Source organism: Anguilla rostrata, chromosome 6 (genome assembly GCF_018555375.3).
Source record: "Anguilla rostrata isolate EN2019 chromosome 6, ASM1855537v3, whole genome shotgun sequence".
NCBI lineage: Eukaryota > Metazoa > Chordata > Actinopteri > Anguilliformes > Anguillidae > Anguilla > Anguilla rostrata.
Window position 1 is genome coordinate 195,699 of NC_057938.1, and position 26,879 is coordinate 222,577.

General features: G+C 48.8%; 2 protein-coding genes and 1 long non-coding RNA gene across 4 annotated transcripts; 2 read left to right on the forward strand and 1 right to left on the reverse strand.

Annotated features, from left to right (window-relative positions):
* Positions 1 to 698: 698 nt before the first annotated feature.
* LOC135258086 (vesicle transport protein USE1-like) lies at positions 699 to 5,055 on the forward strand. Of its 2 annotated transcripts, none has more exons than XM_064341315.1 (8): positions 699 to 858; positions 1,357 to 1,406; positions 1,869 to 1,947; positions 2,098 to 2,244; positions 2,995 to 3,010; positions 3,410 to 3,440; positions 3,530 to 3,680; positions 4,154 to 5,055. In XM_064341315.1, the coding sequence occupies exons 1-8, from the start codon at positions 757 to 759 to the stop codon at positions 4,295 to 4,297; spliced, it is 720 nt and encodes a 239-aa protein (XP_064197385.1). In that variant the 5' UTR covers positions 699 to 756; the 3' UTR covers positions 4,298 to 5,055. The 2 variants fall into 2 exon arrangements, with proteins under 2 accessions (XP_064197385.1, XP_064197386.1); XM_064341316.1 differs by having other exon boundaries at positions 2,101 to 2,244.
* Positions 3,226 to 8,426, reverse strand: LOC135258088 (uncharacterized). The gene is made up of 3 exons (XR_010330859.1): positions 8,291 to 8,426; positions 6,400 to 6,441; positions 3,226 to 4,882 (listed from the first exon to the last, which is right to left on the reverse strand). It is a non-coding gene; the product is annotated as an uncharacterized LOC135258088 (long non-coding RNA).
* On the forward strand, positions 8,280 to 26,849 carry LOC135258087 (insulin receptor-like). The gene is given in 22 exon segments (XM_064341317.1): positions 8,280 to 8,413; positions 10,922 to 11,470; positions 12,889 to 13,213; positions 13,554 to 13,693; positions 13,901 to 14,045; positions 14,197 to 14,411; positions 14,734 to 14,860; positions 14,940 to 15,190; positions 16,141 to 16,308; positions 16,914 to 17,112; positions 17,331 to 17,608; positions 17,905 to 18,044; positions 18,637 to 18,796; positions 19,129 to 19,231; positions 19,348 to 19,415; positions 19,875 to 20,104; positions 21,468 to 21,555; positions 21,558 to 21,574; positions 22,347 to 22,506; positions 22,692 to 22,821; positions 23,861 to 23,995; positions 24,673 to 26,849. Coding segments are annotated over 22 exon segments (4,029 nt in total). The 5' UTR covers positions 8,280 to 8,331; the 3' UTR covers positions 24,992 to 26,849.
* Positions 26,850 to 26,879: the final 30 nt, after the last annotated feature.

Consider the following 26,879-nt stretch of genomic DNA (forward strand, 5'->3'; position numbering starts at 1 on the left):
TCTCTGAAAAACAGACCTCCACTTCTCTGAACATGCGCAAGGGAGGTCTGTCTGAAACGTCATTTGTTTTGTTAAAATGTAACGCTCTATGTTGATTGTGTTAGCAACATGGTTTCCAAAAGGCCAATACCAAATCACGGATATGTCATGGATAGTGTATGAGCATTGGTGCTTTCAGGATACAAAAAATATTTCTGAGTACAAACTGAGTATTTTTATAGTATGCGTTTTTTCTTGGTATATACTATTAAAACATGCTGCGATTGTACGGGGTTTGTAATGAATGAGATTGAGTAAACGCATTCGCCCTATCCTATGCTTTGCAGGTGTTATATCACACTGCAACTTGATACGTTTATTTCAATTTAACATTTCATTGTTACATTCATCATCCTAATATTAAAAATATATGCACATCCGGGGTCTATGATAAATGCAAGTAAAGCTTGCAACATTGGAGTGCGCGCTTTAATCATCCTCACATCGTCACGCATTTTTAATTTACGGGAGTATATTTGTTTAGCTTGAAATTGCTTTCAACCTAAATATTTTACAACATTATAGGTTCACAAAATATTCGCTCAATATTTTCTTCCAAGTTCAATTTAGCTCCGCAAGACTGTCAACACAGTTCATGTACACAAGGGTGCGATAAAGAACAACACAACACATCACAGCAACATACCCCGAGCCAGAAGAAAACACTTCCGTTCTGTAGTTCCACTTCGTTTGTAAACTTCCGGTGCTCTGTCCAATATGGCACCGGCTCGGCTGGAGGTGAATTTCGTTAGACTGTTATCTCGATGTGAGTATATCACATTGGAGAAACAAGGGGAAACCGAGTGGAGACTAGAGAAGGTGAGTCAGAGGGATGTTTGATTAAAAGCATGCTTGAAAAACAAGTTTGACAGGAAAGCTTAACCGCTTGCCTCTCCAGTCTGTGATGATAACCGACTGTCCGTTGTAGTTAGTTACCGTTAGACTATGGCATTAGCGCTAGTGTACTGTATAACAACTAGATAACATACTTGAGTCTCAATTTAGAATAACATACGGTAAGTAACGGTAGTGTGCCACCGGTATACGGTAGCATGATCACAGTAACACAGTAGCTAACAGTCGTTCTGTAAATAGACCTGTGTCCCCGGCTTAATTGAAATGTGTCATTTTAAAAAAAAAGATGTAACGTTAAATTACTTGGTCCGTATACGCTAGTGTATGACACCGTCAAAAACGGACTGACAGTGTTGATGGATTAAAGCAGAATCTCGTCTCCGAGAATGGCCTCTGCTAAGCAAGTGAGTGAAGTGACTAATGAGTGAAGTGGCAAATATTAATGTGTTTAATTTCCTGTAGTATGTTGGCGCCCTCGAAGATATGTTGCGTGCTTTGAAGAGGAGTTCAAGGTAATGTACTGTATACCATTGAGTTTAATCGAAATGTTCATCTCATCTACTTAACATAGAAGTATTGCGTTGATGTGTTGAATCATTATTTGATATATATATATATCACAATGGAGGATACAAATTCAGGCGTTGCGCGTTACAGGGTGTTAGTGGGGTTTTTGGAGCTACTCGTTGCGGGATTAACGATAGAAGAATCATAACGGTTACAAAGGAATGTGTGGAAGAAAAATGTAAGAGCACAGAAATAGGCCAAGGTTCCTTTGAATGTGATTTATTAAGATTATCAAAATAGTGTGTATCTGTTCAAATATTTTTTCCTGGTTATCACCTGTCTTGCTTCCTGCTTCATTTGCGTAGTGGTTAACCAGACCTGACTGATGTGTGTCTGTTACGCTGTCAGTGGAGTGTGCTGTGAATTTCATATGAAGCGACATCTCTGCGTGTTATGTGTCCCTCCAGCAAACCGACAGCAGACGTACTGAAAGGCTACCGGCGCAAAGTGGATTATCTGAAGGGACTGTTAAACGCTGAAAAACTGGTGGGATTTTTTAAATGAATTTGTGTTTTATTGGTGCTGCTTTTTTCATAATAGCTGTGATTATTAATATAAAAGTGAAGATGGCATTTCAATGAGTTTCTGAAGTTTGATTAAAACTTAATGAAAAAGCATTATTCCCGTGCATTATAGCAGTCCTTAAAGGAGACTGGCAGACAGCGTCCAGGACCTGGCCGAAACCTTATCGCAGCCAATGAGAAGACGCCAGTCACCAGGAAGTTCCATGTGCAGAGGAAGGCACGCTCTTGTGGGGACGGGGGGTGTGAGCTGCAGGCAGCTGTAAGATGGCTTTTTCATACCAACTGTAGCCATGTTCTTAGTGCTCACCATTGGAGCTACCTGCAGGGCAGTGTAGTTACTGCACCAGTCAAACCTAGTGGAAAGGATGTGTCCGTATTAAAGGCCGGTTCAGGCCAAAGATTCATGAGGTGACGAGCTGCAGCTGACACCTCTTTGCAAATCTCATGGTTTGCAGCATTCTAAAACTGACCCATTCACATCAAAGTGATGAGATAAGACATTACTGGTTACCATAATGATTCTCTGAACTTCCTTATTTACCGTTTCTTTCTTGGCTAATATCTAGGTCAATACAGCGATAATGGAGGACAGCAGCAGCGATAGTGCGATGCTTGCTGTAGCAGCAGTACTGCTAATAAGAGCAAGGCTTCGTGAGAGTGCTTGGAGGTGGTCAGCGCCCGGGACACGGAGCGTACGCACGGTTGTGCAAGGACCTCAATTTACCTCCGTTTCTTAATTTCACCTGTCTTTTCCCTGAGCTCTCCTGATTGGTTAGAAAAACGTAACCATAGCAAGTGACATACGCTGTATTCTAATATTCGCCTCCTGTGATTGGACAAGATGAATCGCCTGCAACAGCAAGAGCCGACATCAGACATTCTGAGATGGGATAGTGGAGCTTCTAACCATTTTTTCATCGGCTGAGTGTGAATAGCTGTTAGTGAGGCTGATTAAGTAAATTAAATCTTTTATTTAACTTTAATCAATTATATTCCTGTTTTCAAACAGCAGCCTTCCGAAACAGGTAAATATCCTTCAGTATTGGGTTGTATAGAGCAGAAATTCAGTGTGTTAGTTATGGATATTTTCTGGATTATAGTAATTAAACATAAGTGTTGTATTTTAAAATTGCATTGTGTTTTCTATGTATAGCTTGTGTTGCATATATCATGTTTTAATCTTGTGCATCATTGTATATGTTGTATGTAGTGTATCCTGTGGTGTAAAGTGCTTTGAATGTTATATAGTGTATCCTGTGGTGTAAAGTGCTTTGTATGTGTTATATAGTGTATCCTGTGGTGTAAAGTGCTTTGTATGTGTTATATAGTGTATCCTGTGGTGTAAAGTGCTTTGAATATGTTATATAGTGTATCCTGTGGTGTAAAGTGCATTGTATGTGTTATATAGCATTTCTGTTTTGCAGGTACCACGGAAACAGACATGCGAAAGAGAAGGTGAGCGGATGGCAGAGATCTGTCCATTTTGGTTTGCGTTTGGGATTTGAGCTGGTCGTTATGGTAACGGTTGTGGGTGCGTTCCACAGGGCGTTGCGGCTGGAGGATTGGCGGTCGGGGGCGGAGCTAGACGCCATGTTGCAGCAGCAGCAGCACCTGGCGGAGGACATCCTACACCTGGCGCGCAACTTGAGGAAGAGCACACTGGCCTCCCAACGACTCCTCCCGCATGACACCCAGGTGAGTAGCCGCACTGCATTCTGGGTAGAGTGTACTGGCCTTGTCTGCAGTCTACAGCATGCTAACCTGCCGATGTAGGTTAAATCTGTCACATCAGCAGGTGTGTGCGCAGTAAGACACTGCTTTGAAGCTGCAGCTGTTGCACTGAACCCCAGTGGCTTTAACTAGGGCAGAACAGCTGTAACCCCAGCCATCTCTCTCCCCACCAAACCAGACTCTATGTGTTACCACATGCTGCCTGTAGGGGGCAGCAGAGTTATTTATATTAGATATGCGAGTGGTTTCTCTGGCATGAAATTGTTCAGAAAAGGCAGAAAAGGGTCCCCTTCGTTTCCTTTTGAGGAGAGAGGCTTTCCTTGGATTAGTAATGTTTTTAACAGGTGACTGAGTCCCACTGTGTGTGCAGAAAGTTGAGTGAAAATAAAGAACATGCTGTGTGTGTGGCTCTGAGCGCAGTTGCCATGGTTTTGCAGGTGCTGTCTTGCAGGGCGAAGCAGGATGTATGTGAGAAAAAGTGGGCGGAGTCAGAACCACGATACCTTCTCTGGCTGGGCCTTGTCCTGGTCACCTTCATCAGCACCATCCTCTTCATCAGACTCTTCCCCGAACTGTGGTGAAAATGCCACCCTGGGTGCGCATCACAACCAGTTGGCACAGGAATTTGGGGATGTGGCTTACTGCTGGGAGCAGTGCCTTGAACGTGTCTATTTATGCAACGCTGAAGCGCATCTGTTTACGCAGCGATCACACAGCGTCACAGGGTCCAGCTGCCTTGAACCCCACCCCAAAAACCACTTACCATCGACTAATTAGAACTCCATGACAGTGTCTACCACTTCCCTGGTTACATGTTGGCCCACAGTGACTGGCATGTGGCCACCCTGATCCAATCAGAAAACAGCCGGACCTAGACCAATTCCCATTGTTTTTACATTGGCTTCACCTGCAGTACTACTGCTCTGCATTTCAGTGAACCCCAGGGCAGGGGGTAGAGGTCATAGGTCATCCGTATCGTGGCTCAGTCCTGGAGGTCATAGGTCATCCGTATCGTGGCTCAGTCCTGGAGGTCGTAGGTCATCCGTATCGTGGCTCAGGCCTGGAGGTCGTAGGTCATCCGTATCGTGGCTCAGGCCTGCTGTGCACGTAGCCGGATGCTCTGTGGGCTGACTAACATTGATGGCTGGGTGAAGTGAGGATGGATGCTGTGAAATGTTGAAGAAACAGAAGGAGTATTTTACATTTCCCATTTAACCCTGACCTGCACCCAGCTTACAGCATACACTAACTGCTCTGGCCTTTACACATTAGAACTTCAAAACTCACCCTCAGTGTTTCCTACCTGAAAATGTTCTATTTTATTAAATTATTTATGAAACCCTGTCTTGTGTCTTTTAAGTACAGTATGCACCTCAGTCATATGCAGTTATCAGTCAGATTGTTATCAATCTATCTGTGGTAGTAAGGTTGTTATCTATGGTAGTCAGATTATCTATGGTAGTCTGATTGATTTGTGGTAACAGTGGGAGATGGGCGGCTGGTGTCCCCCTTGCAATTGGGTCACCTTACATTTTGGATTTACTGCTGAAGGACTTGGTCATCACCATGGTTACATGGCTTTAATATTATCTTGGGATATGCAGAGAAACAATCCTGAGTTTCATATTAGCTCGCTCACTCCTTATAATTATGAAGTGCATGAGTTTCCAATCTTACAGACCACACAACACTACAGGAGAGCCAATGACTATTTTACACCCTACAGACCACACACAGCACTACAGGAGAGCCAGTGATTATTTTACACCCTACAGACCACACACAGCACTACAGGAGAGCCAGTGATTATTTTACACCCTACAGACCACACACAGCACTACAGGAGAGCCAGTGACTATTTTACACCCTACAGACCACACAGCACTACAGGAGAGCCAGTGACTATTTTATACCCTACAGACCACACACAGCACTACAGGAGAGCCAATGACTATTTTACACCCTATAGGCCACACAGCACTACAGGAGAGCCAATGACTATTTTACACCCTACAGACCACACAGCACTACAGGAGAGCCAATGACTATTTTACACCCTATAGACCAAACAGCACTACAGGAGAGCCAATGACTATTTTACACCCTACAGACCACACACAGCACTACTGGAGAGCCAGTGACTATTTTACACCATATAGGCCACACAGCACTACAGGAGAGCCAATGACTATTTTACACCCTACAGGCCACACAGCACTACAGGAGAGCCAATGACTATTTTACACCCTACAGACCACACACAGCACTACAGGAGAGCCAGTGACTATTTTACACCCTACAGGCCACACAGCACTACAGGAGAGTCAGGCTAGATGGTAATTAGGGTTCGGACCAAAAACAGTACTACAGGAGAACCAGTGTGCAGTTCTGGGGACAGTACTACAAGAACAATATAGAGGCTCTGGAAAAGGTTCAAAACGAGCAACCAAATTGATTCCTGGTATGTAACATGTTACATGCACCTCCATCCAGCACTTATTGTACTTTGTATCATTATCTTGATGTTTTAGTTTGTCATGCCTCCTAGTTTTACTTAGCATAGGTTAGGTCAGAGTAATGTTTACTGTATGAACTGGACTTAATGTCTTCATGGCTAGGATTAACTGTTACAAAATGAGTATCGTACCTTATCGGACCTATGCTTTGTAGTTGTTCCACTGACCTTTGGTATGCACTTGTTGTACATCGCTTTGGATGAAAGTGTCTGCCAAAAAAAAAAGATAAAACCTATGATTTTCAAGACCAGTCTTGACACTGTGTAAGATCTGCAGGTAATCAGAGCACTAGGTACAGTTTAGTCAGACAAATGGCGAGCATTGTTGTGCTGAATGGCCTGTTATTGTCATGTTATTTTATGTTTCCATTTTCGTTTTTTAAACTGTGGCACCAAAAGATAAGATAGATAGTTTGTCTTCAAGAGGAAATTCCTTTCAGTTAGGTACAGACATAGCTACATGTGGAATGGAATGGAATTTCGAAGCATCAAGACCGAATTTCGGCAACAGACAGAGAAACAGAGAAGGGAAGTGTGTATTTTATTAATTTCCTCAGACCTCAGTGATAAAGCTGGTGTGGCAGCTGGCAGGTAAAGATAACGGGTTTAGGTTTAGTGGATGACTACATTGATGGACATGCTTATCTCTTTCTTTCTTGGCGAATCATTTACGGCGCATTACATTCCCCTGGCCCAGGCCAGCCTGGACGTTAACAACAACAACAACCCTTACCAAGATGTTTATAAGTTTGCCTTATCAATGGTTTATAAGTTTGGAAATATATCAATGGTTTGTCAAGCATCCAAACTTTAAAGGGAAGTCAACAGCCTCGGCAGCTGGCTAAAGGCGGCATAATGCAAGCTGTCCTAAAAGCTAAAACAATTATTATTTTAATTATTACTACATATGAACATGGTCAACGTGTCCCATGCGCGGGACTCCCGACCCTGAATTTCCATCAGTTCCATTAGCTAATCCAGCCCATGGTTTCCTCTGCACCCCCGTTTCGCTGCATCTGACGGCCGGCTCTTGTTTACGGACGCAGGGACGAACAGGGGGAACTGGAGTAAGAGGTGCTCTTATGAGCTCTTTGCTAGCTCTGCGGACAAGCTTTCAGTCGCAGAGGTAAAATATTTTTGTGGAACTTTGAAGTTCTGCATCTTGTTGGAGGTTGTGTATTTTCAGTCCTGCTCTTGGGAGTTCGCAGTGTCCGAAGCATTCTGCTTGTGATACGTGCAAATTGGGAGTAGCGACGATTTAAAAAATCCCTTCTTGTGGAAATCATTGTCGAACAAAGTCGTGAAAGAGTTAAAGGATATCTTCACAGAAACTAAAAATACGTTTCTAAAACGCTATCTTGAGGTATGAATAGGATGTACCGACCAGCTTTTTTAAAACCCTTATTTTCCCATGACAGGGAAAATCAGGATGTTGGACATTTAGTACATCTGTTGTTTATCAAAGGAGGCGATCCGTGGATGCATTAACGCCAACAACCGGGACTGCAGTTCAGGACAAGATAACTGGGATTTATGGTGGAACGGATAGTATAAATACTATGTATGATAGTATAAATGGCTTTGTCCCTCCGAATTTATGGATGTGAGAATTACTGGATCTTCTGAACGAACTGCCTAGTATTCACAAAAAACACCAAAGTTTCCTATCTGGATGTTTAGACAGCCGGCTAACGTCACCAGCTGCCTGCTAGACAGCATGGGGGATTGGTATTTCTGGACTAAAGGAGGATATTGTCAAACAAACTTTAACCGATGAGAAAAAAAAATCGATTCGACAACTTTATGGAAAATGAAGCTTACTGTTTGATTAAGTATTGCCAGAAAACAAGATGACGTTTCTCAGGGGCCGATTTGCCCTTGCTGAGGAATAGCAGCGAGAATATTTGCGAATTGGCCACAAACGCCTTAATTCAGCCCTTCTGGGGGTGACCAGTTTTCAGGTTTCAGTATTTGCAAAGCTTATAAACTAAACTGAATTTATTTGCAATTCTGGATTTATAAGTTGTTCGCCACGCACCTGGGTATATAGGCTACTTACCATCAGACTGGCTCGCGAGCTGGCCAAAGCCAGAATTCAGGATGCAGGTCAAGATTTCTGCGCCGGTGGTTTTGGTCACTGTTGTCTACTTGGTGCTGAGTTGCCAGTTAACTAATGGGGAAAGTAAGTAACTTTAGTCATACAGTAAACAATTGTGCATGTCCTGCGTAAATGTTTGCCTTATCGATAGGTGGCCAATGTTAGCGCCATGCCAAACAGCGAATAATCAAACCAGCAATAACATAGCAGGCTATTGCTAGTTAACTAGGACAGTAGGCGCGTAAATTACTCCCACAAGTACAGAAAACATAGGATTTCGCGTAGCCAATTTTGATTAACCGAATATAAATTATATCAGAGGTGTTTGAAACTTGCTGCATGTGGACTAATCGCTCCATCTCGTTAGCCATGTGGCTATCTAACAGTGTGGCAGTAGTGGCTAACATTCACTAGCTCAGTTAATTATTTTGACAATCGGCTGGCGCTAACCGTCGCTAACTGGTTAGCTGTTTCGCAGTAAAGATATTTTTGTGTTGCCATATATACTATATGTTTGTTTTTAAGCTGACGATATCTAAATTGACGGTAGCTAAGATAATGCTAACTATGTCATCCCGCAGCTAGACTGCCACTCGCTACTGGATAACGCAGGTCTATTTGCGCAAAGCTAAACTGGAAGGTGCGGGATTTGTTTGCAGGCAAAGGCCCCTGAACTGACTGGGAATCTAATTTGTAAACAAATTGGATGGCGGATAGATCAAAGAGCCCGATAATAGGGGAATTCCGTATTTTTACTCTATGATATGGTGCGAGTTAGCTTACTGGCTGATTTTAGCCGGCAGATCTGCTTCTGAAGCGAGCCTGGTGATGTTACCACACTTTCAGCACGCTTAAATTCTATTTTCGCATCCATCCATTAATGTGTTTATACATCAGGGTTACATTTCAAACGGCTGCATTTTACACGTTGGCCATAACCATTTTCAACCCAGAGGAACCTGAACATAGCCAGCTAGCTCATTTTCACATTCTACAGAATCCAATAAATTAAGTCTTAAAATCAAGTTAGGTTTGCTGTGTATTTTAACTTCAAGGGTTCGGTTTTATATGTCAATCACGGAGAACATGTCAAATTATTACCACGATTAATTGATTGATCATAATGTAATTTGTTTTGGCAGACATAGTAGGCTATCATTTAAATAGCAGAATTTAATTTGTGCCTGCCTAACGGATTGTAGCCCGATTTCATTCTGTAAGAAAGTTGATGCATGTTCTAAAAAGCCCAAGAACAAATAAATTAGATTTTCAGAGTTGTTACTTTGCCAATACAGTATTTTACTTTTTTTAGACCTCACTCACGTGAACTGCAGTCTGGTACAGACCACACTCACACAGAACTGCAGTCTGGTACAGACCTCACTCACACACAACTGCAGTTTGGTACAGCTAAAATACAACTATTGCTTAACCTGCCAAGTTACAGAAAGAAGCATTTTGTACTGTGATTGAATGTGCTGAGTGTTAGATGGATTTTCCTAGCATGAGTCACAGTTTGAGATGTGCAGGGATGTCCTGGAAACCGTCCGCTGTCGGAGAGGGCTTGGAGCTGTCCTCAAAAACACATTCCACAAATATTCCACAATTTAGTGGGTTATGGCTCTAATGGCATAGCTGTCTGGTGCTGTAGGATATGCATTACAGCAATATTCATAGCTTTCAGACTTGACTACGTTCAGATGTTCTCCTTCAAGGCATCTTACATTGCTTACATTCACATTTACTATGCATGAACACATGCAGCTTATATTACTGCATGTACGCAAATGCAGCCTTTTGATTGTGAAAATCTGGAAGGCTAGTCACATCACAGATTGGAAGTGTGGGGTCAGAGGTCAGTCAGTGCTGATTGCTGCAGTGTGAGGTCAGAGGTTAGTCAGTGCTGATTACAGCAGTGTGAGGTCAGAGGTCAGTCAGTGCTGATTGCTGCAGTGTGAGGCCAGAGGTCAGTCAGTGCTGATTGCAGCAGTGTGAGGTCAGAGGTCAGTCAGTGCTGATTGCAGCAGTGTGAGGCCAGAGGTCAGTCAGTGCTGATTGCAGCAGTGTGAGGTCAGAGGTCAGTCAGTGCTGATTACAGCAGTGTGAGGTCAGTCAGTGCTGATTACAGCAGTGTGAGGTCAGTCTGTGCTGATTGCAGGAGTGTGAGGTCAGTCAGTGCTGATTACAGCAGTGTGAGGTCAGTCTGTGCTTATTACAGCAATGTGAGGTCAGTCTGTGCTGATTACAGCAGTGTGAGGTCAGTCAGTGCTGATTGCATCAGTGTGAGGTAAGTCAGTGCTGATTGCTGCAGTGTGAGGTCAGACGTCAGTCTGTGCTGATTGCAGCAGTGTGAGATCAGAGGTCAGTCTGTGCTGATTGCTGCAGTGTGAGGTCAGAGGTCAGTCTGTGCTGATTACAGCAGTGTGAGGTCAGAGGTCGGTCTGTGCTGATTGCTGCAGTGTGAGGTCAGTCTGTGCTGATTGCTCCAGTGTGAGGTCAGAGGTCAGTCAGTGCTGATTACAGCAGTGTGAGGTCAGTCAGTGCTGATTGCAGCTCACTGATGGTTCTGGCCTCCTGTTCCCACCCTGTCAGTTTGCCAGAGCACGGACATCCGGAACAACGTGACCAACATGCGTGTGCTGGAGAACTGCACGGTGATCGAGGGCCATCTGAAGATCCTGCTCATCTTCAAAGCCAAACCCGAGGACTTCCGGCACCTGAGCTTCCCACGGCTGGCCGTGATCACGGACTACCTGCTGCTGTTCCGTGTGTACGGCCTGGAGAGCCTGTACGGCCTGTTCCCCAACCTGAGCGTCATCCGCGGGAACAACCTGTTCTTCAACTATGCGCTGGTGCTGTTTGAGGTGCTGCAGCTGAAGGAGCTAGGCCTGGCCTCCCTCACCAACATCACACGCGGCGCTGTGCGCATCGAGAAGAATCCCAACCTCTGCTACCTGTCCACCCTGGACTGGTCCAAGATCCTGGACTCGGTGGAGGATAACTATGTGGTGGCCAATAAGAACGAGCGGGAATGTGGGGATGTGTGTCCCGGTGTGGCTCAGGGCAAGAGCAGCTGCCAGTCAACCACCATCAACGGGCACTTCAGTGCCCGCTGCTGGACCCAGAGCCACTGCCAGCGCAGTGAGTACACCTTTACCTGCTTACTGAACACACACAGCACACCTTAATCTGCTTACTGAACACATACAGCACACCTTTACCTGCTTACTGAACACATACAGCACACCTTTACCTGCTTACTGAACACATACAGCACACCTTAACCTGCTTACTGAACACATACAGCACACCTTTACCTGCTTACTGAACACATACAGCACACCTTAATCTGCTTACTGAACACATACAGCACACCTTTACCTGCTTACTGAGCACACACAGCACACCTTAATCTGCTTACTGAACACATACAGCACACCTTTATCTGCTTACTGAGCACACACAGCACACCTTTACCTTCTTACTGAGCACATACAGCACACCTTAATCTGCTTACGGAACACATACAGCACACCTTAACCTGCTTACTGAGCACATACAGCACACCTTTAGATACTTACTGAACACATACAGCAAACCTTAATCTGCTTACTGAACACATACAGCACACCTTTACCTGCTTACTGAGCACATACAGCACACCTTAACCTGCTTACTGAGCACATACAGCACACCTTTATCTGCTTACTGAACACATACAGCACACCTTTACCTGCTTACTGAACACATACAGCACACCTTAACCTGCTTACTGAACACATACAGCACACATTTACCTGCTTACTGAGCACATACAGCACACCTTTACCTGCTTACTGAACACATACAGCACACCTTTACCTGCTTACTGAACACATACAGCACACCTTTATCTGCTTACTGAACACACACAGCACACCTTAAGATACTTACTGAACCCATACAGCACACCTTAATCTGCTTACTGAACACATACAGCACACCTTTACCTGCTTACTGAGCACATACAGCACACCTTAACCTGCTTACTGAGCACATACAGCCCACCTTTATCTGCTTACTGAACACATACAGCACACCTTTACCTGCTTACTGAACACATACAGCACACATTTACCTGCTTACTGAACACATACAGCACACATTTACCTGCTTACTGAACACATACAGCACACCTTTATCTGCTTACTGAACACATACAGCACACCTTTACCTGCTTACTGAGCACATACAGCACACCTTTATCTGCTTACTGAACACATACAGCACACCTTTACCTGCTTACTGAACACATACAGCACACCTTTACCTTCTTACTGAACACATACAGCACACCTTAATCTGCTTACTGAACATATACATCACTCCTTAACCTGCTTACTTAACCTCCCTCCCCCTCCTCCTCCTCCCCCCTCCCCCCTCCCCCCTCCCCTCCCTCTCCCTCCTCCTCCCCCCTCCCTCTCCCTCCCCCTCTCCTCCCCCCCCTCTCCCCCCCTCCTCCCTCCCCCCCTCTCTCTCCCTCCCCTCCTCCCTCTCTTCTCCCTCCTCCCCCCCCCCAGTGTGCCCGGCCTCCTGTAAGCAGCGGGCCTGCACCAGGGAGGGGCAGTGCTGTGCTGAGGAGTGTCTGGGCGGGTGTGCTGCTCCTGCTTCCTCCGGTGAGTGTGTGGCGTGCCGGCACTTCCTGCTGCGGGGCCGGTGTGTGGACCGCTGCCCTCCCGGCTCCTACGCCTTCAGGGGCTGGCGCTGCGTCAGCTTCCGCTTCTGCCAGGACCTGCACCGGCACTGCGGCAGCAGCCAGGCTGGCAACTGCCCCGAGCACGTCATCCACAACGGGGCCTGTATCCCAGAATGCCCCTCTGGCTACACCACTGTCAACTCCACCACGTAAGCACCTCCTCCTTAACTGCACCCAGTACCGCCAACAGCACTTAATCTACACCCACCTTACCCACACCCATCTTACCCCCTCCCATCTTACCCACACCCACCTTACCCACACCCATCTTACCCACACCCATCTTACCCACACCCACCTTACCCCCTCCCATCTTACCCACGGCTGTGTGTGTGTGTGTGTGCGTGCGTGTGTATGTGTGTGTGTAAACTGTGTGCGTGCATGCGTGTGTGTGCACTGTGTGCGTGCGTGTGTGTGTGTGTGTGTGTGTGCGCTATGGGCGTGTGTGTGTGTGTGCGCGTGTTCTGACCGTGGTTGCGCCCCCTGCAGGCTGAGCTGCAGGCCGTGCGCGGGGCTGTGTCCGAAGGTGTGCGCGGGTTTGAAGATGGTCGACTCAGTGACGGCGGCTCAGGCGCTGCTCGGCTGCACCGTCCTCAACGGCAGCCTGATCATCAACATCCGCGGCGGCAGTAAGTACTAACCCGGCCCTGGCCCCACCCCCACCCACTCCTCCCCAACCCTGCCCACTCCTCCCCGACCCTGCCCACTCATCCCTGGCCCCGCCCACTCACTCCTCCCTGGCCCCGGCCCCGGCCCCACCCGCTCACCTCACCTTGACCATGTCCTCAGGCCTGGCCCTGCCCTCCCAGCACTGATTGGCTGTTTCTCTGGTGCAGATAACATTGCTGCAGAGCTGGAGGCCAGCCTGGGCCAGCTGGAGGAGATCACTGGCTACCTGATGGTACGCCGCTCCTACGCCCTGGTGTCCCTCTCCTTCCTGCGAAAGCTGCGACTCATCCGTGGGGACACCCTGGAAGTCGGGTGGGTGACTCCTCCCCTTCCTGTCTAGCTGATGGATGTTTTTAGGCTTGTCTGTATGTACAGATGTCTAACCCCATTACAGGATCTCTGCTGGGTCTCTGGACCCTCTGTTGGTCTGGTTTGGCTCAACCTCTCGGTTCTTCGCTCTCAGGAACTACTCGTTCTATGCCCTGGACAACCAGAATCTGCGGCAGCTGTGGGACTGGAGGAAACACAACCTCACCATCCTGCAGGGCCGCATGCTCTTCCACTACAACTCCAAGCTCTGCATGTCCCAGATTCGCAAGATGGAGGAGGTCACTGGGACTAAGGACCGCCAGACCAAGAATGAAATTGCCTCCAAGACTAATGGGGACCAGGCCTCCTGTAAGATCACTTAGAACCACATGCCTGTATGATCACTTAGAACCACTGGCCTGTAAGAGCACTTAGTACCATGTGTCTGTATGATCGCGTAGAACCACAGGCATATAGGCTCACTTAGTACCACTGGCATGTACACTCACTTGGAACCACTGGCCTGTAAGATCACTTTGTACCACAGACCTGTATTAGAACCACTGGCCTGTGTGGTCATTTAGAATGACAGACTTGCAAGGACACTTAGAGCACTAAGCATAAATGGGGATGAAATTAACTGAACTGAAATTTCGGTGCTCCTCTATCTCTCTCCCTCTCTCTCTCTCAGGTGAAAACCAGGTGCTGAGGTTCACACAGGTGCGAACATTATCTGATAAGATCATCATAAAGTGGGAACCCTTCTGGCCTTCAGATTTCCGAGATCTTCTGGGGTTCATGGTCCTGTACAGAGAGGCGTGAGTGGCAGCTTAATCAGCCAATAGAATGAGTCCAAAATGTGAAATCCGAAATGGCAGTGTTTGTGTCTGCCCTCAGGCCCTTCCGGAACGTGACTGAGTTTGACGGGCAGGACGCGTGCGGCTCGAACAGCTGGGTGATCGCAGATGTGGACCCGCCCCCCCGCCCTACAGAGGGGAAGGAGCAACAGGAGCCGGGTCACCTCATCCACCCCCTCAAACCCTGGACGCAGTACGCCATCTTTGTCAAGACCCTGCTGTCTGCCTCCGACGAGCACCAGGTCCACGGCGCCAAGAGCCAGATCATCTACGTCCGCACCAACGCCACCAGTGAGCCCCGCCCACATCACAAGCATTCAGCCCCGCCCACATCACCCCAAATCTCATATTACATCACAATCATTTAGCCTCGCCCACATCACCCCAAATCTCATATTACATCACAAGCATTCAGCCCTGCCCACATCACCCCAAATCTCATATTACATCACAAGCATTTAGCCCCGCCTACATCACCCCAAATCTCATACTACATCACAATCATTTAGCCCCGCCCACATCACCCCAAATCTCATACTACATCACAATCATTTAGCCCCGCCTACATCACCCCAAATCTCATACTACATCACAATCATTTAGCCCCGCCTACATCACCCCAAATCTCATACTACATCACAATCATTTAGCCCCGCCCACATCACCCCAAATCTCATACTACATCACAATCATTTAGCCCCGCCCACATCACCCCAAATCTCATACTACATCACAATCATTTAGCCCCGCCCACATCACCCCAAATCTCATACTACATCACAATCATTTAGCCCCGCCCACATCACCCCATATCTCATACTACATCACAATCATGTAGCCCCGCCCACATCACCCCATATCTCATACTACATCACAATCATTTAGCCCCGCCCACATCACCCCAAATCTCATACTACATTAAATATTCAGCACAGTGCTCTCGGGAACAGACAGCTAACCTTCTCAGAGCCTGTAACAGGGTAACAGGATGTCTCTCTCCTTCTCTCTCCCCCTCTCTTTCTCTCACCTTTTCTCCCTCACTCCCCCTCTCTCTGTCTCTCCCTCTCTCTTTCTCTCGCCTTCTCTCTCTCGCTCCCCCTCTCTCTGTCTCTCCCTCTCTCCTTTCTCTCTCCCCCTCTCTGTCTCTCCCTCTCTCTCTCTTTCTCTCTCTCTCTCCCTCTGTCTCTCTCTCTCTGTCTCTCCCTCTCTCTCCCTCCTCTCTCTCTCTCTCTCTCTCTCAGAGCCCTCTGTTCCGCTGGATCCCATCTCCTCCTCTAACTCCTCCTCTCAGATCATCCTGAAGTGGCGCCCTCCCTCCGATCCCAACGGCAACATCACGCACTACCTGCTGTTCTGCCAGCAGCAGCCGGAGGCCCCCCAGCTCCTCAGATACGACTACTGCCAGCAGGGTGAGCAGCCAATCGGAGCGCTGTGGGGAGGGGCATAGGAGTCTGATCCCAGGTGGCACATCTGGCTATGAACATAGACCAAGCCTGCAGTCGTCCTCCCTACCTGTGCGCTAACCTTCCCTACCTGCACTAACCCTTTCAACTTGTGTGCTAACTGACTCTACCTGTGCGGTAACCCGCTCTACTTGTGTGCTAACCCGCTCTACCTGTGCTAAACCGCTCTACCTGTGCTAACCCTCCGTATCTGTGGTAACCCGCTCTACCTGTACTAACCCACTCTACCTGTGTGCTAATCCACTCTACCTGTGCGCTAACTCACTCTACCTGTGCTAACCCGCTCCACCTGCGTTAACCCGCTCTACCTGTGCTAACCCTCTCTACCTGTGCTAACCCGCTGTACCTGTGCTAACCCTCTCTACCTGTGCTAACCCTTTCTATCCGTGCTAACCCTCTCTATCCGTGCTAACCCACTCTACTTGTGTGCTAACCCTCTCTACCTGTGCTAACCCGCTGTACCTGTGCTAACCTGCTGTACCTGTGCTAACTCTCTCTATCTGTGCTAACCCGCTCTACTTGTGTGCTAACCCTCTCTACCTGTATGACAGGTATGAAGCTGCCGTCACGCGCTCCTACGCTCGTTGACAGCGAGGAGGAGCAGAAATGGAACCAGACGGACAATCAGGGCCGGGGGGGGCGCTGCTGTGGCTGTCCCAAAACCGACAAGCAGCTGAAGAAGGAGGCCGAGGAGTCAGAGTACCGCAAGACCTTCGAGAACTACCTGCACAACGAGGTGTTCAGGATCAGGTACGGCACAACGAGGTGTTCAGGATCAGGTACGGCAAAACGAGGTGTTCAGGGCCAGGTACGGCACAGCCAGGTGTTCAGGATCAGGTACGGCACAGCCAGGTGTTCAGGATCAGGTACGGCACAGCCAGGTGTTCAGGATCAGGTACGGCACAGCCAGGTGTTCAGAGTCATGTACGGGAGACCTGCATTACTTGTCTCCCCCCGTCCCCCCCCAGGCCCTCCAGACGGCGCAGGTCTGTAGTGGGCGTGGCCAATGCGACACAGCCCCACCTCCTGGCCACACCCTCTGGCTTGTCCAACGCCTCAGTCGGCAGCGGGCCGGAGGAAGAGGAGGGGAGGAAGCTGGTTCTGCCCGTGGACAAAGAGTGGACCGTCATCTCCAACCTGCACCACTTCACCAGCTACCAGATCGAGATTCACGCCTGCAACCACCCGACTGACCCCGCCCGCTGCAGCATGGCGGCCTATGTCAGCGCTCGCACCATGCCTGAGGGTAACTCCGCCCCTTTACTGAGACCCCACCTCTTAAATGTGGCCCGCCCCTAACTATAACCTTGCCTCTTAACTGTGACCCCACCCCTTAACTGTGACCCCACCCTTTAACTGTGACCCCTCCCCTTAACTGTGACCCCGGCCCCTTAACTGTGACCTCACCCTTTGAGTGTGTGTGTGTAACAGTGTGTGTGCGCGTGTGTGTGTGTGTGTGTATGTGCGCGCGTGACTGCGGTGTGCATGTGTGAGTGTGTGTGTGTGTGCATGTATAAAGGGCTCTGGTTGTTTACTCTGTAGATAAAGCTGATGACATCACGGGGCCAATCAGCTGTGATGTGTCTGAGTACTCAGTGAGCGTCCGCTGGACCTCCCCCAGAGAGCCCAACGGCATGGTCCTCCTGTACGAGCTCATCTACAGGAGGCTAGGAGACTCTGAGGTACTGCACACACACTCACACACCCACACTCACACACACACTCGCACACACACAGTCACACTCACACACATGCACACACACACAGACACACACACACTCACACGCACACACACTCACACACACATGCACACACACACACTCACACACACTCACACACACACACACACACGCACACACACTCACACACACACACACATCACCACACACACACACCGCACACACCACACCACCACACACACACACACACACACTCACACACACAGTCACACCCACACACACACACCACACACACACCACACACACACACACCACACACATCACACCACAACACACACACACACACACACACACACACCACACCACACACCACCACACCACACACACACACACACACACACCACACACAACACCACCCACACACACACACACACAGCACACACGCCTACACACAACCACACACACACCACCACAACACCACACACAACACACCACACACACACACACACACGTGCAGTTATATAAATTAGTCCTTTATAGGCTCAGTGCTGTGTGTGTTTATGTGTTTGCGTGTGTGTGTGTGTGTGTTCTGCAGGAACAGCACCACTGTATTCCACAGAAGAGCTACATTGTGGATGGGGGCTGCAGCCTGAGAGTGGTGCACCCTGGGAACTACAGCCTGAGGATCCGTGCCACCTCGCTGGCAGGGAACGGGTCCTGGACCGAGCCCGCCTACTTCTACGTACAGGACCGGCGTGAGTCGCCCCGCCTGGCTCCGCCCCCAGCCCTGCCCTCTCCTCGCTTTGCCTCACCCCACCCCGCCCCACCCGACTCCGCCCCGCCCGGCTCCGCCCTCACCCTCGTCCTGTCAGCATCCCTGACCCCTGTCCCTGAATGCTGCTGTGTTGTGTGCTCGACAGCCTTGTTTGTGTCAGTGTGATCCGGGTCCTGGGTGAAGGGTTGTGTTGCAGTGAATGACTGTTGAATAGTTCTGGTTGTCGTGAGAGGCTGGCGAACAGTTTGTGAATGGTTATGGAATGGTTGATGTTGAGGTAAACCTGGGTGCGGTTGTGTTGTGGTCCTGCAGGAAACGACCCGTTCAGCATTGCTAAGATCGTGGTTGGTCCAGTGGTCTGCGTGGTTTTGCTCCTGGTCATGGTGGCAGGGGCCTTCCTGGCCTTCAAGAAAAAGTGAGTGTGTCATGTGAACGTTGCTATGGCAACCATGTATGGTGGGCGTAGCCATGGTCAGGAAAGCACAACGCTGAGCTCCTCCCCTGTTTGACCTGCCCCTCCCCCCCCCCCAGACAAACCCAGGGCCCCACGGGACCGCTCTACGCCTCCTCGAACCCGGAGTACCTGAGCGCCAATGATGGTGAGGAAACAGTGCCCCCTGCTGGCACATTTGAGTGTTCCTGCCTCCTGTTTTCTGTCCTGTGAAATCAGCCTATCATCTGAGTGAATGCCGATCGGCTCCAGCCTGTGTGTGTGACCACAGCGTATGCATGTGAGTGTTACGAGTGTGTGTGTGTGTGCATGTCCAGTTTGTGTGTGCGTGTCCGTGTGTGTGTGTGTGGTTTGTATAATGACAGTCTTGTGTGTGGTGTGTGCGTGTGTGTGTGTGTAACGGCGTCTGTGTGTGTGTGTGTGTGTGTGTGTAGTGGCATGTGTGTGTGTGTGTGTGTTTGCGTGTCCAGTGTGTGTGTGTGTGTGTGTAATGGCATGTGTGCGTGTGTGTAACGGTGTCTCTATGTGTGTGTGTAACGGTGTCTCTGTGTGTGTGTAATGGCATGTGTGCATGTGTGTAACGGTGTCTCTGTGTGTGTGTGTGTAGTGTACGTGGCGGATGACTGGGAGGTGCCGCGGGAGAAGATCGCGGTGATGCAGGAGCTGGGGCAGGGCTCCTTTGGCATGGTGTACGAGGGCGTGGCCAGGGACACGGTGAAGGGGGAGCCGGAGACGCGTGTGGCGGTGAAGACGGTGAACGAGTCGGCCAGCCTGCGCGAGAGGATCGAGTTCCTCAACGAGGCGTCCATTATGAAGGCCTTCAGCTGCCACCATGTGGTAAGGTCACAGGTCACAGGAAGTCACTGAGGCTTAATGGATGGATAAATTGGGTGAGCCTGGATACAGATACTCTAGACTGCACAGATAATCAACTCAGTGAGGTACAGGTGCAGAACCGTGAGGTACGAGTGTAGAACCGTGAGGTACGAGTGTAGAACAGTGAGGTACGAGTGTAGAACTGTGAGGTACAGGTGTAGAACAGTGAGGTACGAGTGTAGAACAGTGAGGTACAGGTGTAGAACTATGAGGTACTGCTGCAGAACAGTGAGGTACGAGTATAGAACTGTGAGGTACAGGTGTAGAACAATGAGGTACGAGTGTAGAACAGTGAGGTACAGGTGTAGAACAATGAGGCACTGCTGTAGAACAGTGAGGTACGAGTGTAGAACAGTGAGGTACGAGTGTAGAACAGTGAGGTACAGGTGTAGAACAATGAGGCACTGCTGTAGAACAGTGAGGTACGAGTGTAGAACAGTGAGGTACGAGTGTAGAACAGTGAGGTACTGCTGTAGAACAGTGAGGTACGAGTGTAGAACTATGAGGTACTGCTGCAGAACAGTGAGGTACGAGTATAGAACAGTGAGGTACGAGTATAGAACTGTGAGGTACAGGTGTAGAACAATGAGGCACTGCTGTAGAACAGTGAGGTACAAGTATAGAACAGTTAGGTACGAGTGTAGAACAGTGATGTACTGCTGTAGAACAGTGAGGTACGAGTATAGAACTGTGAGGTACAGGTGTAGAACAATGAGGCACTGCTGTAGAACAGTGAGGTACGAGTGTAGAACAGTGAGGTACGAGTGTAGAACTATGAGGTACAGGTGTAGAACAGTGAGGTACGAGTGTAGAACTATGAGGTACAGGTGTAGAACAGTGAGGTACAGGTGTAGAACAGTGAGGTACGAGTATAGAACTGTGAGGTACAGGTGTAGAACAATGAGGCACTGCTGTAGAACAGTGAGGTACGAGTGTAGAACAGTGAGGTACGAGTGTAGAACTATGAGGTACAGGTGTAGAACAGTGAGGTACGAGTGTAGAACTGTGAGGTACAGGTGTATAACAGTGAGGCACTGCTGTAGAACTGTGAGGTACAGGTGCAGAACCATGAGGTACGAGTGTAGAACAGTGAGGTACGAGTGTAGAATTGTGAGGTACAGGTGTAGAACAGTGAGTTACAGGTATAGAACTGTCAAGTACAGGTGTAGAACGGTGAGGTTTAAAGGCAGAACGGTGAGTTGCAGGAGAGCTCTGCTTAAACGGCTGTGGTGTGTTGTGATTAGACAGGTAGATGGTTGTACGCTGGTTTACCTGTATGCTGGTTTACCTGTGCAGTGGTTTACCTGGCCCTGCCCTATTGCAGGTGCGCCTGCTGGGTGTGGTCTCGAAGGGGCAGCCCACGCTGGTGGTCATGGAGCTGATGACTCACGGTGATCTAAAGAGCTACTTGGAGCTACGCCTGAGGCTGAGGTACCCTACACGCCTTACCCCACCTAAGCAGCTCCTAAACACTAAACCCCCTAAGTACCCCTAAGCACCAACACCACCCATGCACCACCTTACCCACCTTAAGCACACCAGTGCACCAGCTTAACACCACCCTAACACCACACCACCCTGTACCACCCTAAGCACCCAACCACCAATGCACCACTTACCACCTTTAAACACCACCCATGCCCAGCTTTAACACCACCCTAACCTAACACCACCCTAAGTACCACCCTAAGCACCCAACACCACCCAATGCACCACCTTTAACCCCACCTTAAGCATCACCCAGTACACCAGCTTTAACACCACCCTAAACACCCAACACCACCCTAAGTACCACCCTAAGCACCCAACACCACCCAATGCACCACCTTTAACCCCACCTTAAGCACCACCCAATGCACCATCTTTAACCCCACCTTAAGCACCACCCAGTGCACCATCTTTAACACCACCCTAAGTACCTAACATTACCTTTAACATCACATTTTGGTGCTCATGGGTGTGTGTGCATGTGTATGACTGGTTCCAGAATGGGTTGTGGGTATCCTGTGGGATGGGCGCATGTGTGTTGGGGGGGGGGAGGGGGCTGTCTGTATGTCAGACACACATGTGACCTGTATTGTCTCCGTCTGCGTGTTACACATGTGACCTGCACTGTCTCTGTCTGCATGTTACACATGTGACCTGCACTGTCTCTGTCTGCGTGTTACACGCGTGTGACCTGCGCCTGTGTGTCTCTGAGCAGCTGAACCCAGGGCGCCCTCCCCCCACCCTGAAGGAGATGATCCAGATGGCGGCTGAGATCGCAGACGGCATGGCGTACCTCAATGCCAAGAAGTTTGTTCACCGCGACCTGGCGGCTCGCAACTGCATGGTAGCGGAGGATCTGACCGTTAAAATCGGAGGTATGGGAAACGGGACTTTAATTGGAAACCAACCTTTATCAGCTTGGAGCTTATTAGCTAGGTGATGTTAGCTACCTATCACTTAATGGTAGTAGTAATGGTAACTGTTGACAGCATATGCGGTCGTGGTAATGGGTAGATTGAGAAGCTCTAAGTTGGTTTTGGCTCACTCTGTCATTCTCCAGACTTCGGCATGACCAGGGACATCTACGAGACGGATTACTACAGGAAGGGGGGCAAGGGGCTGCTGCCGGTGCGCTGGATGGCGCCCGAATCTCTGAAGGACGGAGTCTTCACTGCACACTCAGATTGCTGGTGAGTTCCCTAGCCATAACCCAACCATAACACAGCCCAAACCAGCCATAACCCAACTGTAACCCAGCCAAAACCAACCATAAGCCAGCCCTAACCCACCCCAAACCAAGTATAACCAAGCCATAACCCAGCCCAAACCAGCCATAACCCAACCATAACCCAGCCCAAACCAGCCATAACCCAACCATAACACAGCCCAAACCAGCCATAACCCAACCATAACCCAGCCCAAACCAGCCATAACCCAGCCCAAATCAGCCATAACCCAACCATAACCCAGCCCAAACCAGCCATAACCCAACCATAACCCAGCCCAAACCAGCCATAACCCAACTGTAACCCAGCCCAAACCAGCCATAGCCCAGCCCAAATCAGCCATAACCCAACCATAACCCAGCCCAAACCAGCCATAACCCAACTGTAACCCAGCCAAAACCACCATAACCAGCCCTAACCCACCCCAAACCAGATAACCAAGCCATAACCCAGCCCAAACCAGCCATAACCCAACCATAACCCAGCCCAAACCAGCCATAACCCGACCATAACCCAGCCCAAACCAGCCATAACCCAACCATAACCCAGCCTTAGCCAGCCATAACCTAACCATAACCCAGCCCAAATCAGCCATAACCCAACCATAACCCAGCTCAAACCAGCCCAACCCAGCCAACCCACCCCAAAACAGGCATAACCCAACCATAACCCAGCCCAATCCAGCCATAACCCAGCCCCAACCCACTCCAAACCAGTCGTAACCCAACCATAACCCAGCCCAAACCAGACATAACCCAACCATAACCCAGCACAAACCAGCCATAACCCAGCCCCAATCCACCTCAAATCAGCCATAACCCAACCATAACCCAGCCCAAACCCAGTCCAAACCAGCCATAAACCAGCCCAAATCTAGCCTAAACCCAATGCAGAAAAACCCAGTCCAAACCCAGCCAGCAGGGGTCCTCACATTGTAGGGGTGCAGTATGTCCCATGTCTTTTGGAATGGTGCTGGTTTGACTCTCTCTGTCTCTCCCTGCAGGTCCTTTGGGGTGGTGCTGTGGGAGATCAGCACATTGGCTGAGCAGCCCTATCAGGGACTGTCTAATGAGCAGGTCCTCAAATTCATCATGGATGGAGGGTACCTGGACCGGCCCGACAACTGTGCAGACCAGCTGTAAGTAATCTTGCCAAATACAGCTGCTCAGCCCAGCTGTAAGTAATCTTACCAAACACAGCTGCACAGCCCAGCTATACGTAATCCTACCAAACACAGCTGCACAGACCGGCTGTAAGTAATCTTACCAAACACAGCTGCACAGGCCAGCTGTAAGTAATCTTACCAAACACAGCTGCACAGACCAGCTGTAAGTAATCTTACCAAGCACAGCTGCCACAGGCCAGCTGTAAGTAATCTTTCCAAACACAGCTGCACAGACCAGCTGTAAGTAATGTTACCAAGCACAGCTGCCACAGGCCAGCTGTAAGTAATTTTACCAAACACAGCTGCACAGCCCAGCTGTAAGTAATCTTACCAAACACAACTGCACAGGCCAGCTGTAATCTTACTGACGGGTGGTGTACAGAAGTGTGCCCCATTTCAGATCCCCAGAGGAAAGCAGACTCTGTTTGTGCTGAGTGGGAGTCAGCTGGTGTGATGGAGACAGTGCTCAGTTGCAAAACATCAGCATGAAATAAACCTCGTCTTCAATTATACAGTGTAATCATGTTTGGTATTGTTGGAAGGCTGATGCCATGGGGAACAACACTAGTGCCGTCGCAAAGATACGTAAGGGGTTTCTACCTTATAATTCATGGTAAATGGTTGTTACGCCCCCCCCCCCCCCCCCGCAGGCACAGCCTGATGCAGATGTGCTGGCAGTACAACCCCAAGATGCGGCCCATATTCCAGGAGGTGATAGAGATGCTGAAGGAGGAGCTGCACCCCTCCTTTCAGGAGGTGTCCTTCTTCTACAGTGAGGAGAACAAGCCGCCCAACACCGAGGAGCTGGAGCTGGAGAACATGGAGAGCGTCCCGCTGGACCCAGAGTCCAGCCCCGCCAGAGACGCTGCACAGCGGGGGAACTACGACCAACACCTGCCCTACACACACATGAACGGAGGCAAGAAAAACGGGCGAATCCTGTCCTTACCGCCATCCAGCCCATCCTAACGCAGAGCGCCAAGTATTGTTGTGTTTATTCAGAGGCCCTTTGGGGGAAGCAAACTAACAAACGATCAATGTCTCAGGACTTTTCCTTCTTTCTCCGCACGCAGGAGGATTATTTTTTCTCTGGTTGAAATGGGTCACCCCCTCGCCTCTTATGTGCGTTTCATTGGGGTCACGGCGATGTTTGTGGGACACACATTGGGGTTACGGCGATGTCTGTGGGACACACATTGGGGTTACGGCGATGTTTGTGGGACACATCGACTGAGTGGTACTCTGAATCGGACCTTTGACCCCTGGCTGCTCGCCCCCGACCCGTCTCCACACTGAGGCCCTCTGCCCTCCTTCGGAGATGCTGGATGGCTGAATCTGTTTGCAGATGCTGGATGGCTGAGTCTGGAGATGCTGGATGGCTGAATTTTATTGGAGATGCTGGATGGCTGAATCTGTTTGCAGATGCTGGATGGCTGAATCTGTTTGCAGATGCTGGATGGCTGAATCTGTTTGGAGATGCTGGATGGCTGAATCTGTTTGGAGATGCTGGATGGCTGAATCTGTTTGGAGATGCTGGATGGCTGAATCTGTTTGCAGATGCTGGATGGCTGAATCTGTTTGCAGATGCTGGATGGCTGAATCTGTTTGCAGATGCTGGATGGCTGAATCTGTTTGCAGATGCTGGATGGCTGAATCTGTTTGCAGCTGCTGGATGGCTGAATCTGTTTGCAGATGCTGGATGGCTGAACCTGTTTGCAGATGCTGGATGGCTGAATCTGTTTGCAGATGCTGGATGGCTGAATCTGTTTGCAGATGCTGGATGGCTGAATCTGTTTGCAGATGCTGGATGGCTGAATCTGTTTGCAGATGCTGGATGGCTGAATCTGTTTGCAGATGCTGGATGGCTGAACCTGTTTGGAGATGCTGGATGGCTGAATCTGCTTGCAGATGCTGGATGGCTGAACCTGTTTGGAGATGCTGGATGGCTGAATTGGTTTGCAGATGCTGGATGGCTGAATCTGTTTGCAGATGCTGGATGGCTGAATCTGTTTGAATCTGTTTGCAGATGCTGGATGGCTGAATCTGTTTGCAGATGCTGGATGGCTGAATCTGTTTGCAGATGCTGGATGGCTGAACCTGTTTGGAGATGCTGGATGGCTGAATCTGTTTGGAGATGCTGGATGGCTGAATCTGTTTGCAGATGCTGGATGGCTGAATCTGTTTGGAGATGCTGGATGGCTGAATCTGTTTGGAGATGCTGGATGGCTGAATCTGTTTGCAGATGCTGGATGGCTGAATCTGTTTGCAGATGCTGGATGGCTGAACCTGTTTGGAGATGGCGTAAGGAGCCGACTCCTCTCAGAACACACTAGTGTGGTCTTTTCACACTAAACACTCTTGTTTAGTTTTGTTTTTCTGCCAGGCTGCGGAGCTTCAGACGGTTTGTTAGAGGTGATTTATGTCACACTGAAGGTTTTTTAAAGTTATTTTTTTATGATAATAAACCTGTAGATGTGACTCAGATGTGACTAATAGCAGCTCCATTGATACATATTTTTGTTGATATAGAAGATATTGTATATAGAAAATATACGGTATATATATATTATTGATGTTTTTGTACATAGTTGATATTTTTAATGTTTTCATTCATGAGGTTTTTTGCTGGTTGTAGAAACATTTTTACAATTGTCATTTAATATTTTTTTCTAAAACAAAAAAGAAAAATCACACTAAACCTTCAAAATCTTTCTTTAGCAAACCGCCTGTTTTTGCTGTTGTACTTACAGGAGAACTAAATTGCTTTTGGCAAATGTAGACCTGAAATGTAAAGACTGAATAAAGTAGAATGAAATGTGACAGAGAAGCAAGTGGAATGAACTGGTACACTGCTGCC

Coding starts and splice junctions, on each gene's coding strand:
- LOC135258086 (XM_064341315.1), top strand. CDS start 757: ATGGCACCGGCTCGGCTGGAGGTGAATTTCGTTAGACTGTTATCTCGA. Junction 859..1,356: donor CCGAGTGGAGACTAGAGAAG/GTGAGTCAGAGG, acceptor AATTTCCTGTAG/TATGTTGGCGCCCTCGAAGA. Junction 3,681..4,153: donor TCCTCCCGCATGACACCCAG/GTGAGTAGCCGC, acceptor ATGGTTTTGCAG/GTGCTGTCTTGCAGGGCGAA.